Source organism: Oculina patagonica, chromosome 8 (genome assembly GCF_052425735.1).
Source record: "Oculina patagonica isolate OP01 chromosome 8, crgOcupat, whole genome shotgun sequence".
NCBI lineage: Eukaryota > Metazoa > Cnidaria > Anthozoa > Scleractinia > Oculinidae > Oculina > Oculina patagonica.
In genome coordinates, this window is record NC_135765.1 from 23,360,291 (window position 1) to 23,376,469 (window position 16,179).

The following is a 16,179-nucleotide window of genomic DNA, read 5'->3' on the forward strand; positions in this document are numbered from 1 at the left end:
CTCTCGCTATCTCAGGCTTACCTCATATGTTGCATTCATTTTGTTTAACCCTAAAAAGACCCTATTCAGTCTACGCCATTTTCGAAGCCATCGAAATTGTGAGAACTGTATAGCGAAGCGAAATATTTTTGCATTGCTGTAAGTTGTGTTACCGAAGTCCTTTTAATTAGCTTGAGCAGTTTTACATTGATCTCTTTCGTTTAGACAGGCTCCGCACAACATGTCATACCGAAACTCTCGTATGGAAACAAAACCAAAGGCGTGGCTGACAAGGGTCTTTTAAGGCCGGATGGCATAATGAGAAAACGAGGGAACATAGTGTCACGCATGCGTAGAAACGAGCGACTTTCTGATGTTTGATTTCTGTGGATCTGGAGGTAACATTATCCTGAATCCACGTGGTGACATTTTCTTAAAAATCTTTTAAAATGTCAAAGTGGCAGTTTTTGCTGGATCTGGAGTAAAAATTGGGCTTCATCTACTTGGTGGCTTTTCATCACAAGGGCCAGAAAATCGTCATTTTGAGTGACAAAGTGCCACTTTCGAATTTGGTTCCTGTGGATCTAGAGGGAACATTAGGCTGAATCCACGTGGTGGCATTTTCCTAAAAAAAAGCCCAAAATGTACATTTCAAGTTTAAAACTGACAGTTTTTGGTGAATGTGGAGTGAAAAAAGTCTTTAAGCACTACCAAGCCTTGTGTTTCCCGCAGCCAGCTATCATCACGTCTCAATATTTCCAGAAAAACCTTGTCAACTAGCTCGTTTTACTGAAGTTTCCAAGATACAAAGTGAAAGTAAATCCTTTCAAAGACCCTAATCTCAAGAAAAGCCCTTGTGTTAGACAAAATAAACTACACGATCAATATAGTGTGCGAAAACAAGAAAAGTAAACAAAATGGGATTTAGTCTACAAAAACCTATTAAGAGCCTTCTTACGTTACAGGTACGTGTCAAACATAGCAGCATTAGAATCAAGGACATTTCAGCAAATAAAAGCTGAGCTGATATTTCAACAAATTCTCCCAACCAGTACTAGATGATAGGTATGAGACCATTACTGAGAATCTGTAACAACCAATTAAAATTTTAAAACATTTAAAACAACCCTGATGTACCTAAACTGAAATTGGAAGTGTCCTACTTTAATGTCATAGCTGTTCATTGACTAAACTATCTCCTCACGGCCAGAAAGCAATGACTGAATGCTAAGACAGTTTGGAGGTTTAAATTTGTCTTTTGAAACGTTTTTTTTCTAGATCGAACCCACTACGAAAACAGCACAGAGATCTAAAGAAACAAACAAGAACAGTGCAAGTGGAACAATTGAAAATGATATCTATTTCTTCGCTGACATTTACGACACGTTTATTATCCAGACCGTCAGGTGATTGTCAGGTCACGAGAATTCTCAGTATTGATTTCATGGAATTTCATTTCAAGGTCATTCAACTTCCCTTACCAAGCGCACTTTCGCAATTTCCGTGCCAACGTAATCGTGTAAACCGTTTGTTTAAGTTTGATATCTTAACGAAGAGATCGATCGCTGGAAAATACCCTTGCAGGTAACTGTGCAAAGCAAGCCCCTACTTATTCTCAGACTGTATCAACGTTCAGCGGAGTCAGTGAAACTGTTCAGGCAAGTAACATTATTTTCGATGTCGTTGCTCGCTAGTTGACGGCGATGTCGTAACTGATAAAATGATTGTTACGTTCGATTTCGATTCGATTGTTAAAAAGAGTTTATTCCGTGAAGCGCTCAGCGTACTTGCCCGTGTGATATTTCACGGTGTACAACTTAAAAGCATTGCACATAACTCAGATTAACACCTTGCGGGTGATCAGTTAAGCTTGCTCGAAAAAAGAGTAAATCGAAAGTGATTCAACATAGATTGTTGTAGATATTTCCCCTTTAGTACTTCACCTGTGATCTGCATAAAATCTCAAGTGGAAAGTATTCCTCAGTTCTCTTCGCTGGCAAAACTATCCGACTAAATGGATTAAACAAGAAACGAGCAGACACAGTCGTCTATCTAGCTTTGAACAGTCTTTGGTATTTACATATTATTTTGTTCTTATATACAATTATAAATCAGAATATGCCATTGCTGACTTCAAATGAGCTTTTAGTGTATTTTGGTGGCTTTTTAGGCATGGCTTACCAAATTCAAAGAGAAATAATAATTAATAATCTCTATTCTGCGGATATGAACAGCTAGGATCTCGAGCTTTCGATTTGCGGCAAAATTGTTCGGACGGTTCTCTCATAGATATTCTCCCTTTGTCGCTTTCAGTAACTTATTACCGGTTAATGAAGATTAAGATAAAGATGTAGAAAAGTGATTTTCCATATATAGTATGCATTTTGCACTGCAGAACGTCACAGAATCTTAGCAACTTTTGTTCGCATTTACTGCTAGTTAAAAGGTCTTTTTCTGTATTATTGATCTTACAATCGGGGACTTATATATGTGCTTTCGACAACCTCAGACAAAAACTTCTTTATCATTTGCTATTTAAGCCATTCACATCAGTTTTATATCCATGATATCTAAGGTATTCAAATGATTCTCATTTTAACTGCTTAATTCTCGGAATTAAATTCATGGCAGTGTGATCTTACGATTTACCTATCTTTAAAGCCAGACTACTCAGTAAACAGCAAATTCTAAGGCTTTTCTCTGATCTCTCTCCTCACTAGACAAAGGAACGGGAGACCGAGTCTCAATTGCCCTGAAACGCATAAAAGGGACCAATGCTAGCGGGAAATAAGTGGCACATGCAGTAAAATGTGTCCTCTTTTTACATCACAAGTACATTCCTGACTATTCTGTCAAGTCATGAGGCAGATCTCGTAATAATTGAGAATAAAAGAAACCTTTGATTACAGTTTTTAATACTTCCTTTCAAGCATAGTTGGTTGCTAGCTTTACTCCTTATCAGGTCTGTTTTGGCAGTGTTTTGTTTTATGTGTTGCATTGTCTAAACAATGTGTCTTGTAACAGGTACACATTTATCTCCGTAGGCACTGAACCAGTTCTGTACCAGTCCACGTATGTTCCATTTGACATTGCTCAGCTGAGGTTTGTAGATGTTATTAAGTAGTTTTTTTGAGCACGCATTTGTAGATGTAGATGTTAGATCCCGTTACGGCTCATGGTGAATAACATTGTTGAAATTCATAACAAATGCTTTAATCTGCTTTGTAGAAAGACCTTGGTTTTTAATTTAATCTATGGTTTACTTAACGAAGTGCATAAATTTATAAATTAAAATTTGCGAAATGATTAAATTTTATTGCCCGTGCACATCCCTAAAGTATTAATACTGGTATAAGGTGAAAAATATGCCATACCTTTAAATTTGCATTAATGTAAAAACCTTAAAAGAATCATTGAAATGTGATAAATTTTACCGCTCAGGCTCTCGTCCTAAATACATTCCAAACAGCATTTTTACAAGTACAAAATCATGGTCCATTTCCGCAACGTTTATAGTGAACTGTTTACGCTAAATTTGCAGCTTGAGCGAATTATCCCGGGGTCTATGGATTGCAGAATTCTTAAAGTGCCAAAGTTTATACTGTTTAGACAGTCGGATTAATACCGTCCGATTGTAGACTAACGCAGTACAGAGCTTTCAGTTTGTCTTAAGAAACAAACATTACTTACAAGTGAAGTACTAGAGATGTTTAAAGAATAAAGAAATCAGTTCAAGTAGAACAAACGGCGAACCCTTTAAAAAAACTGAGGCCTCTTTGATGGAGTATAATTGACTACCTTCCCTTCAATGAGAGACCAAAATAACGCCGTTCAATGTGCAGCTTGAGCAAATGATCTCGCGGTCTATGGATTGTAGAATTTTTAAAGTGCCAATGTTTAAACTGTTTGGACGGTCGGAAATACCGTCCAATTGTAGACTAAAGCAGTACAGACCTTTCAGTTTGTCTCTAGAAACAAACTTTACTTTCTAGTATTCTCGTAAAGTCCTAGAGAGGTAAGAAGTAAGAAAGAAGTCCAAGGAGAACAAACTGCGAGTGGAATAATTGTTTTATTGAAAACGCCCTAAGGATTGCAATATTTGAGCTCCCCAGCTGTTTTCGTTGACGCGTATCGGCTACCATATTTGTCGTCAATGGTATATGAGCTCGTATACCATTGTCTTTCAACCAATCAAAACGCAGGAATTGCAATATACCATTGATAGTTTTTAATAATAGGTTCTTTGATATTCGGCAAAAGAACTGCACTATGAGACAGTTTGGAGGTTTCAATTTGTATGTCAAAACGTACTTTATCTCGATCATACCCACTACGAAAATAATACAAACGTCATACAAGACCAATGCATCTCATGATTCACAACATTCATGACATTCAGATTATCCAGACTGTTATTGTAAGGTCACGATAAATCTCAGTATTGATTTCACAGAACCCATTACAAGGTCTGAAGGGTCATTTCACTTTCGTACCAAGCACGTACACTGCCGCATTTCCTGCGCCAATTTTGTTTCAGTTTGGTATCTTAACATCTTAACGAGTAGAGTAATATGTAGAGTATTGTGCAAATCAGGCGGCCTACTTATTTTCAGATCAGCGAATGTTGGATCTTTTCGCCAGCTTTACGCCTGATCAGGTCTGTGTGTTCTGTTTTATGTGCTGCATTGTTTCAAGGTTTTTGAAAAATGTGTGTTTTAACTGCTATACGTTTCTCCTCGTAGGTACCGAACCAGTCCACAGATTTTCTATCTGCTCAGCTGAGGTATGTAGCTGATATCAATTAGTTTTTGTGAGCACGCATTTTAAGATGTAGATGTTAGATCCCGTTGCGTCTGATGGTGAATAACATCGTTGAATTTCATAGCAAATGCTTTAATCTGCTTTTTAGAAAGACATCCTGGTTTTTAAAAACAAAAAATTGAATCTTATGGTTTATAACTCCAAAGTAAACGAAGTGCGAGACCAAAATAAAGCCGCTAAATTTGCAGCTTGAGCGAATTATCCCGGGGTCTATGGATTGCGGAATTCTTAAAGCGCCAAAGTTTATACTGTTTAGACAGTCGGATTAATACCGTCCGAATTCAGCTTTCATTTTGTCTTAAGAAACAAACATTACTTACAAGTGAAGTACTAGAGATGTTTAACGAAAAAAGAAATCAGTTCAAGTAGAACAAACGACGAAGCACTCAAAAACTATTTTCGTCGATAATTTTCCTAAAACATTCATCACGTGTGTTCTCCAGACTATTGCTGTAAAGTCAAGAGGAATATTCGCTTTCGAAAGGTCATTCAACTTCCTGTGCCTTGTGCGTGCTCTCTTTAAATTTATTCCCAAATGATTTATTTTTATTTTCGTTGTCATCGCTGTATTAAAACGAGGCAAATTAGGCCATCTAATGTCGGGGCAGATACGACACACAGTATTCGACCTGATTTAGAGGTGTTTGTTCAGTGTTTATAATGGTTAAATATTGTTTTCTTGTCAGGGCGCGCAATGCACAAAAAAGATATATGTTTACGTTTGATTAATGATTGCAAAATAGCTTTAATCTTGAAAATAATCCATTGTTGATTTAGCTTACTCGATATAAAAAAAACTAAATCGAAAGAGATTAATATTGCCGTAGATGTTTCCCTTGAAGAAATTGATCTTTACTTGTGATCTGCATTAAGTCTGAAGTAGAATGTATTCTTCAGATCTTTTCTCTCCTGCAACAATTGCAATAACCGACTGCATCGACTTGAACATTCTCGAAACATGCCCCTTATTCTATGTAATCAAGCAATTCTTTACACAGCCATCAACTCGAGATATTTTTAACAGAAACCTCCCTTGTTGTAGTAAATTAAGCTACGAGACAAGCTGAGAGACACAGATTACCCGATATTTTACTGAAAGCAAATAAAGATGCTCAAAGTAATCGTGCGGAAACAGGTATTAAATGGGGACATTTTCTCGCTTTGAACAGTCTTTCGTACCATTTTGTTTTGTTCATTTCCTGGTATAGAATTCTATTGATTCACTTTGCCTGGTATACAAGTATTCTCAATCACCCGGAGGAAAAGTATCTAAGCACAAAACAGTAATCACTGCAAGCGGAAGACCACATAGCAATCCTGTGAGGTCATCAGCCATATCAGTGCTCTAATCTGATAATGGTTAATTTTAGAATGAGGGAAAACTCCCAAAATTAACCTACTGTGTCACGCGTTAAGTGGCAGTTTCTCTCAGGGCGTATGGAGAGAGAGCGTTGAAACAAGCGGGTTCGAGCGGAATAGCCTTGATGCAGAAGCCTGGGTACCAGTTATAAATTTTTGAGGGTTTTTCTGTTTTTCTCTTTCCCTGCCAATATGGCGGACGCCGATTTCGATATAAAATTACATGCCAATAGAGGTAACAGAAGATTTTCACGATAAATCATTTATAAAAGCATCTGAGGAAAAGCATGGAGATGATGTGAGGTTTGAACATGTGGAGGAGAGAGAATTGTCTTATTTAAACCAGTTGTCGCGGATAGAGGCGGGCAGCGAATGTATAAATATTGAGAGTGCACATCATTGCGGGAAAATGTTTATCCTCTTTGAGCGGTCAACAAGCAAAAGTAATGCCGTTTCTATCTTCTTATAAAAACATGCATTTCACAGGTTGGCACAGGTTGCAAAGTTTGCAAACCTGTGAACAGGGCGCTTTTAACAAGGTCGTGTGAAAATTTGTAACCTATTTACTCGATAATGCTAAAGTTCTGGCATGTCAACTTGGAAGTTTGCATTCTGGCCCTTTCTTATTATGTTCGATCACTTCAGAAATTCTTATGCACAATATATCTTTTTCAAAATCGCTAAATCTATTTCAAAATCGCGAATTCCCTCGATGTTGTTGACAAGCTTTATGTAAACGTCCATATCATTATGAGACCTTTCGATCGCCGTTGTGAAGCTGTCACTTCAGAGGAGTGAAAACCTTGTTAGATCACATATGATCACTCTAAAAAAAATTTTTCACAAATAAAATGAATAAAAAACTTTCTAATTTATATTTTAGACGTTTATTATCATTTTCTTTTAACTGGCAAGCATTATTACGAGCTACACGCCAGATTGCTCGACGGCACTTATCGACACTACATTAATCTAGCCACAGAAAAAACACAGATGCAAACAACATCAGATAACAACTATCAGCTGAATATGGTCTTTGTCTCCCTTAAGACAGAATTAGATATTTATTTTGTTCCTGCATCACTGCGATTTTGTGTTACAAACAAATACATGTGAATTCACCTTTAGCTGTTGCCGGCCATTTTCTTGTTCAAAACAACTGATTCGAGCGCGGAGAGCGGACTAGTTCCAGTCCCCCTCCGCATCAAGGCTGCGCCAGAGAACATGTACGCCCGTTTCAACGCCCTCTCTCTATACGCCCTGGTTTCTCTTAAAGCGGTCCATCGCATTTCGGGTCGGAAAAACGTTTTCCCTCAAACTTTGCCCAGTGAACTATCTTAGGTTGTAAGTAAATGCAACGACTTCATTTTTTGGAAATACGTTAAAATATATTTTTTGGAGCTCTCAACAGTGAAGGCTTCAAAAGGCCTAATTTTGAGCTTGGCCAGAACGAGAAATTTCATAAGTTGACGAGCTCGCCGCTCAAAAACAACAAAACGCACCAAATTATTATTATTATTCCTACGTTAAGTGGTCCTTCAAAGGTTGGAAACGCATGTTAATTTTGATATATTTTGATTTACGGTTCCGTAAAAATTTAAGACGGAATCCACTAGGAAGTCGAGTAATATTTATTAAAGTTGGACAAAAATCAATTTCCAGAATAATTTAAATCCTATTGCGTTATTTCCTACCCTTAATAAAAGGTAAAGATGTAAGTAATTATCCGTGATAACACCAACAACAATTTCTTATCAGAGTCTGAGAAAATGAATTTCAAAGTTCACAAGGTATGGGCAAAATCTCACGTGTTGCCATTTTGTAAATTCGTCTTAAGCGATTCAGTGGAATTCAGCGGAACTTCAAAATGTGTTTTCGATGTGTGGTGTTGTTAGAAAAGATTTCTTTCGATAAGATATTTGAAGCAGTAACACAAAAGCTTGCAATCAGGTGTAAATAGTTTTGGTACATAATTATGTCCAATAACTACTCGAAGTCCTGGCGGATTTCCTCTTAAATATCAGCAACCATTAGATTGCTTTTTGTAAACATGCAAAAGTATGGTGTCTTCGCCGGCCTTTATTTCACGAGTCCAGACCAGAGTATTCTAAATTCCAACTGAATCCTACTAAACAGATGTTAGGAAGCATAGAAATATAAAAATACCTTGCACTTTTTATCTTCCTTTGCCACAGCGACTTCAAACATTTCGTGCTTATGCGAGTAAGTAAGCTCATTTGCATAATGTGTATGAAATACTCGCATAAGCACGAAATGTTCGAAGTCGCTGTGGCAAAGGAAGATAAAAAGTGCAAGGTATTTTTATATTTCTATGCTTCCTAACATCTGTTTAGTAGGATTCAGTTGGAATTTAGAATAGTCTGGTCTGGACTCGTGAAATAAAGACCAGCCAAGACACCATACTTTTGCATGTTTGCAAAAAGCGATCTAAGGGTTGCTGATATTTAAATTTTCACGGAACCGTCAATCAAAATATATCAAAATTAACATGCGTTTCCAACCTTTGAAGGACCACTTAACGTAGGAATAATAATAATAATAATTTGGTGCGTTTGGTTGTTTTTGAGCGGCGAGCTCGTCAACTTATGAAATTTCTCGTTCTGGCCAAGCTCAAAATTAGGCCCTATTTTGCAGCCTTCACTGTTGAGAGCTCTAAAAATATATATTTTAACGTATTTCCAAAAACTAAAGTCGTTGCATTTACTTACAACCTAAGATAGTTCACTGGGCAAAGTTTGAGGGAAAACTTTTTTCCGACCCGAAATGCGATGGACCGCTTAAAGAGAAACTGCCACTTAAGTCGTGGCATAGATGCTCGGTCAATTCGTAACGCAAGCGTTTCATCTGCATGTGTCACTGGTCAATGTGGCAATCACTGTTGTAATTGTTGAAAATTTCATTCCATAGGCTACCGATTCATCTCAATCAAGGTTTTCTGTCTGTTCAGCTGAGGTAAGTATTCGCTATAGGTATACCCCGTAACTTTGTTGACACATTTTAAGAATTATAGATCTTGTGGTGCCTGAAGAATGAAATGTTCAAATGTTACAAAATTTAAAATGTTTTTTTTTTGTCCATTTTTGGCAGTCCTCGGAATTTTAGTTGTGCTGACAATATTTGATTTTCTGACCAGCTATATAATTAAAATCAGATATTTCTTTTCCCAACGTATTTTCAGCCATGGACGAAGGTCAAGCCTCATCATCTTGTGATGAAAAACTTGATTTTGACGATGATACTTTCAGAGGTAAAAATCCAAACTACAAATAACTTTAAAGTTTATAGATGTGCGATAATTTTTACGTGCCCTGATTGGTTAATAAATTGCATGTATCCTTAGAAACCAAACCGTGGCGCGTAAGAGCTTTAAAAGTAGGTACGGAGGGGTGGGGGAAGTAGGATTTTTAATTCGATCCTTTAAGCTTTGCCTAAGTCAATGACCCTTCAAAGATCCTTCATCCTTATAAGTTGACCCTTATTGGACCTGAAGAAATATTAAATACGCAGTTGAAACTATCGGAAATTAATTGTAATTGGACAGTTTTCAGAATTAAAAGGATAACAGTTGCACCGACAACATTGGATTTACTGACCAGCTATGTAATTAAAACCAGATATTTATTTTTGTAAAGATGTTTCAGCCATGGACCAAAGTCAAGCTTCATCATCTCCTGGTGGGAAGCTTGATTTTGATGATGATACTTTAAGAGGTAAAAAAATAAACAGCAAATAACTTTATAAAGTTGTAATAATCTTGAAGTGCCCTTATTAGTTGGAAAATTGCATGTATTGTTATAAAGCAAAACGTGGTGCGTAAGAGCCCACAAGAGAAAGATGTGCCCCTTCTTTCCCCAAAAGAAAGGAAAGAGGGGTGGGGGGAGTAAGATTTTCCGACATTTCAGGATCAATGATCCTCCAAAGATCCTTCAATTCATCCTTACGAGTTGAATCTCATTGGACGTTAAAAAATATTAACTATGCAGTTGAAACTAACTAAAATTAATCGTAATTGGACAGTTCTCGGAAATTGAAGGATAATAGTTGCGCCGACAATATTGGATTTACAGACCAGCTAGATAATTAAAACCAGATATTTCTTTTCCCAACGATTTTTCAGCCATGGACCAAGGTCAATCCTCGTCATCTTCTGATGGAAAGCTTGATTTTGATGATGATACTTTAAGAGGTGAGAATTAAAACAATCTGAAAATTATTTTATAAAGTTGTTATTATTTTACCTTCCCTGATTGGTTGGTAAATTTCATGAATCCTTATAGAACAAAACACGGCGCGTAAGAGCCCACGAGGGAAGGGTTTTCTGTGTGAAGTTTTCATGATGGATGTCATTGTATTCCCAAGGAGAAGTTCGAAAAAAATATGCCACTTTTTTTCATCCATAATAACCGACGGAGGGGTGGGCGAAGGAGGATTTTTTAACCCTTTAAGCCCAATGATTTTCAAAGATCTTTCATCCTTTTAAAAGCCTTATACTGAACGTAAAACAATATTTAATATGCAGCTGTAAAATCCACTGCAAAATTTGTTAACCGCAAAACTTAGACCCAATGATGCCTATAGCAACTAGGTACGTAAAGCTGTGCTTATTGTAAGTGATGTAGGAGCAAGGCTACGATGTGTTATGTTCGTATTGCGATACACAAAATTACCTTCAAATAAAAGACAACTTTTAGACCTTGTTTATTGAGGCAGAATTATACCAAAAAGTAAATTAAAAACCAAAGCGAATTATTAAGCCGACTGGGCAAGAATGGAATGGATTAAAAACGGCGAGCTTGAAAAATTTAATTGTGTCATCATTGACATTGCTGTTTTAAGAAAGAAATAACAAAATCAATGACAAATCGATTTCTTGATTGCCCTGTTATTATTTATAATATATAGATTTAGGCAAGCCTAAAAGCGGAGCTCCCCTTTAATTAATACATTTTTTACTGCAGTTTACAATGTTTCCATTTTTATAAATATGCGGTCAAAGCTTTAATGTATACGCTGGCCCATAGGTGCAAGACATATTAAAATCGACCATGGTTAAAATGAACGTCTTACAGTACAACAAAAATAATAATCTCGAGGCAGAACAACTCATGGCCTAAAAATTAATTAAGAGTTAATTCTATGATTTCTATAGCTAAGAATAGAAAATAGCTTTACTATCCTCTTATCGTTTTGCTTAATACAAAAGAGACGTCAATTCATGATATGTCGTGGACAAAATAATACCTCCATCTTACTTTTCTTGTCTGTATTTGTCTTAACATCGTTGCACTCAAATGGGTTGCTCACGTACGCAAATTTAAAACTTGTGTGGGATAAATCGGTAGTGATTTTTTATTTCTTACCGTGTGCACGGTTAAAACAAATTTTAACCTACACTAAATCATCTTTATACAGTGTAGTTATTCAGTGTGCAAGTGAGTTTCACTAAAGCAAAAATAATTGAACTTCTTTTAAAAAAATAGGAGTCAGTTTCATAACATCTCGCGCTCGAGCTAGATGGGGTAAACATGTTATTCAGAGCAAGTTTAATTTAAATAAAATATATAGATTTAGGCAAGCCTAAAAGCGGAGCTCCCCAGTTATTTCCCCTTAATAATTTTTAGACTGTTTTTTATTCATGTTATTTACTTTATATATGATATGTATCTTTTTTCACCATGAACAACAGCACCAAATAAGAGTTAAAAAAATCGATCAATTAAAAATATCATTAGTAGTCTATGCATAACCTTGGTTCTAAACTAAAAGATACACTCGCAACTCTCAAAGTTAAACAAGAACAAAGAAAGGGTTGCTCTAGAACATATCCATACCCCCATCATAACTGGTATGTTACAGCTGTACATACATGTAGCATACAACTGGAAAGTTTTGCATAGCTTTCCCCCTTCCCCAAATGGGGGCCCTATACGATGGAATGGTAACAATGACACTCTTATTATTGCCTAACACCAAAAATAACAGCTTCCTGCTAGCAAACTGGAGTAAAAGATAGTGACAAGCAAAATATTGACATTCTGTCATTCTGCCAAATATGGTACCCAAAACGATAACACCTTTTTCCTTTATATGGGTCCCTTTGCCCTTTGCTTAATTACATGTAAACTTAGCAAAAATTCTGGAGAGGCATAAATACTGTTTGTTAGTTCTTACTCAGATATAGATGTGTATCTCATTATCATAATTATTGTTCTTTGCAGTGTGGGCACTGGGAATTAAATGTTTAGGTAGCAGGATGATTTTTTATGTACATGATTGTACCTTATCTGGCTTTATTTCATTAACTTTAAAATTACACCTGTCCTTATAAATAAATTGTATTCTACACACAGGACATTTGTACATGCAATGAAGAATATAATATAATAATCTGATTGTTCATTTATCTCTTTCTGTGTCTGCAACTCTGTACAAATTCTGCTACTCATGTTAACCCTGAAAAAGGCAAAAAACATAAGATTTGTTGATGATCATTGGCATCAAATGAATGTTTATAATTTTAAATTAGCTTAAATTGTCCATCTAACACTCTGCAGATGCATAAAAAAGAGATATATTTTTCCAATTTTTGCCTGGGCCAGGGACTGTGTTGGGTGATATGTTCAGAACCAAAAAATCCTTTGACCTAATGAAGGCATAAAAAAAAATAGTGCTATCAATAAGACCTGGCACATGAATGAGCTTTGGTGGGTGTTTTGGGGTCAATCACTGGCTAAAATTCATGATTTCCCTATTAAATGAGGTGTCTTAAGACTCTTATATTGCTCTCTGACAGGTGCTGTTGAAAGTACTGTGATTAATTCCACGAAAGCTTACATATTCTTTCCTTTCTTAGCGATGTACCGGTAGCTAAGAAAACACTGCGCTGGCTCATCAACAAGCCCAACTGGCTTTTCTGGCCTTGGCAGCTCTAAAAGTTTATCAACTTTTTGTTTTCATGTGAAATTTCAGCTGAGTTAAAATTCTATTTCTTTATTCGCCTAGTACCACAACAAGGCAATTTATGTTAAGTTAGGGCTTTAGCTTACATGTAGATATTATGGTTAGCTGTTAATAAAAAAAATTACAAGTATTACAGTAATATGTCGGGTCAGGTAGCAGATCTTGTTGGGTTTTTTGCCCTCCTACCCCTCCCCCACCCCCTCTTTTCTTGAACAATGAAAACATTACATTTTGTATGTATATTTACATGTGCTGTTACATGTAAATTGTGTATATTAAATTCCTCAATAGGAACCACGATTTTGAGGAGACATAAACTTACCAAGCATTTAAACCACTTATCATATTTCAAACCCCAAAATTTTACACTTAAAAAACAAGTTTCATGCACTAATGTAGATTCACATAAACTAAACTCTGTCACAGAGCATTTAAAGAAATAAAGGTATAAACTGACACTAATGTAATGCTTACCTTTATCATCACATTAACTGCACCCCTTGAATTCCTGTTTTCCCTCGCAAAAAACAAAATGTAAACATATCAAAAACTCATAAAAGGTATGGAAATCCTAATATAGCAAAATTTAGAAATGCAACAGATTTGCTTATATGAAATTAATGATAAACTCAAACTGCCTCATACAACCTCCATAAATACCGGTCACTCAATTAACCTAGTAAACCTTGATGTACATTTGAATGTACATGTATTTTAAATTTGCTTTAAATGATATTTTCCTCATTGCAGACAGGCACATTTTAAACTTTTTTTTTATTTCAGGATCGAAAACTAACCTGCTGCTCTTGTAGAAAAAATAATTCAGGCAAAAGTATCTGATAGTCACTGCTTTAGGCTGGAAAATTTTGAAAGGATTAAAACATTGTACCAGTCACAACCGTCAAGATAGCAATGCAAATACATTAATAGCCATAATTCCCCTCTGGTTGTCCGGGGCAAGTAGATTTTCCTGTCAAGCAATTAATTTTTCATGCCTGCTTGCATAATGGGTAAAGGCCCAGGCATGTCATGATTATCTGACTACAAGTTAATTATACAGTCACAAGTTTGCTAATTAATACAGTGTCACATGCACTGTCCTAGGCCACCAAAATTTGAAAGCTGCTTATCATATATTATAACTGATCAATTTGGTTGTTATAACATAAAAAAAGGTTCATGATCTTACACATAACAAATTAGAATCTGTGGTTTTTTCTTTATTGTAATTTATAAGAATGCAGGCATAGTCAATCGATAGAAATCGATATCTCAAATCTGTCGATACAATCGATATCTATTGATATCAATCACAAATTGATAATTGGTAATTGATAACAATAGAACTCGCAAAAAAAATTATCATCGATTGTTATCGATTGAAAAAATCGATAAAAATCGATAGCAATCGACAGTAATCAATAACAATCACTAATCCCAAGGAGCCCCTGGAGGTGTAAATGTATATTTGTTTTAAGGTGATTCCCTAGTATTGCATTGCGCGTCCTTACTGCGCAGAATTTTACGCCTAATTAGCATGCGCACATAAACGAAATGGCGGCTTTTTTCTATGCGGCTTGGCTCGCGCGAGATAGAAATCATCATTTTCTCGTAAACGAGTTCGGTGACCTATCAATTTTTTCTCTTAGTTCGAAAGTAGCGATCAAATTCTTTCTATAAAATGAATACAGACCATTTTCTATGGCAGAATAATACATTATCACCGAAAAGGTGCACTAGCTTTCAGCAGTACTCGCAAAGGAAATATAAGGAATTATATGGTAAATACAAGGTCTTCTTGCTCCTAAACGAATACGGTGACCCCCCTTTTAATTCAAAATTTAACTTCCCTTAAGGTAAACAACCAACTGGCAAAGTTTAGTTGGAAATCTATGAGCAGTTCTATTTCTAGGGAATTACCTTAAAGATATTATATGGCGTTAGTATTAAGTAAAACAATACGAAGATTGATATTGATTGCTACGGATTGTTAGTAGAAACTCAGCTGTGTTCTAATGGAAATCCGCGAATCTGATTGGTTCTCCCACTGATTTCTATTCGCCGATAGAAAACAGTCGCGCGCTCGCGTAGCTCTTTAAGCGGTAAATTTTCTTGATTTTTGTCTTCAAAGTGCACAATATTGTAGGTTTTGGACTGGAATCCTTTAGAGTTTCTACTAAAACAATTAGACTACTCGCCCTCGTTTTCTATGAGCGATAGTCAACTCGGCTGCGCCTCGTTGACTATTTGCTCATAGAAAACTTGGGCTCGTAGTCTAATTGTTAATTATCGATTATCGGTTTATCGATTGTCTACGCCTGGAAAAATGTGAATAAAATTATCAATTTATTCCCAGAACGGCTGTTATCAGATTATAAATAAAAAACTGTCACAAAACATTTTCACTAAAATAAGGAAAACTAAGCAAAGTTCTCAGTAAAAAATAGCATAGGTCATTGAGAAAACTATATTTCGCTAAGGCTGTCAGCTAGCAATGTCCCCTACTGTGTCTGACTCGAACACATTCTTACAAATTTGCAAATACACATGTAAATTTTGATCTTGTACTGTAGTGTAACTGGAAATTTGCTCTTTCCAACGTTTTAAAGTGCTGTGTTCCTCCTACTTCGGTGAATTAATTACAGGATAAACAAATTTATCGCAATGGAAGCTGTCTGCTTTGAATACAACTCGTGTTTAAGACAAAACGAATTTCAATAAGGTAAAAGGAACATCAATAATAAGCTTAGCTTACCTTGTTTTCGTAACGGGATATAATCTTTGACCGTCTTTGCTTTAAACTCAGCAAGTAGCTTGGAAGATTTACGATAATCTATTAAAAATCACCACACCAGCTCTAATTAATGGCCCTGTTTATTAAAATAACAAGAGCTCTTAGAGCTTACAACTGCGCTGGTCTCGTAAGCACTTTAGGGGAGCCATGTGGGGGGGGGGGGAACAAAAAATGCACCCCCCTCCCCTTATCCCCTTTACCTGCGTGGAACAATGTTGTGACTGACAAACAAGATGGTAAGAAAA

The 16,179-nt window shown here is 36.2% G+C and overlaps 1 protein-coding gene across 2 annotated transcripts in view; it reads left to right on the forward strand.

Annotated features, from left to right (window-relative positions):
- The first annotated feature begins 1,428 nt into the window (after positions 1–1,428).
- LOC144663536 (uncharacterized) overlaps positions 1,429–16,179 on the forward strand; it is a 74,619-nt gene continuing 59,868 nt past the window's right edge. The window contains exons 1-7 of one of the 2 annotated variants that reach the window (XM_078524515.1): positions 1,429–1,637; positions 3,024–3,081; positions 4,722–4,762; positions 9,088–9,132; positions 9,359–9,427; positions 9,813–9,890; positions 10,298–10,366. In XM_078524515.1, the coding sequence (XP_078380641.1) occupies positions 9,361–9,427; positions 9,813–9,890; positions 10,298–10,366 (214 nt within the window). In that variant the 5' untranslated portion in view covers positions 1,429–1,637; positions 3,024–3,081; positions 4,722–4,762; positions 9,088–9,132; positions 9,359–9,360. Of the gene's footprint in view, positions 1,638–3,023; positions 3,082–3,749; positions 4,637–4,721; positions 4,763–9,087; positions 9,133–9,358; positions 9,428–9,812; positions 9,891–10,297; positions 10,367–16,179 lie in introns of those variants that run through there. The other variant, XM_078524514.1, reaches the window with a different exon arrangement.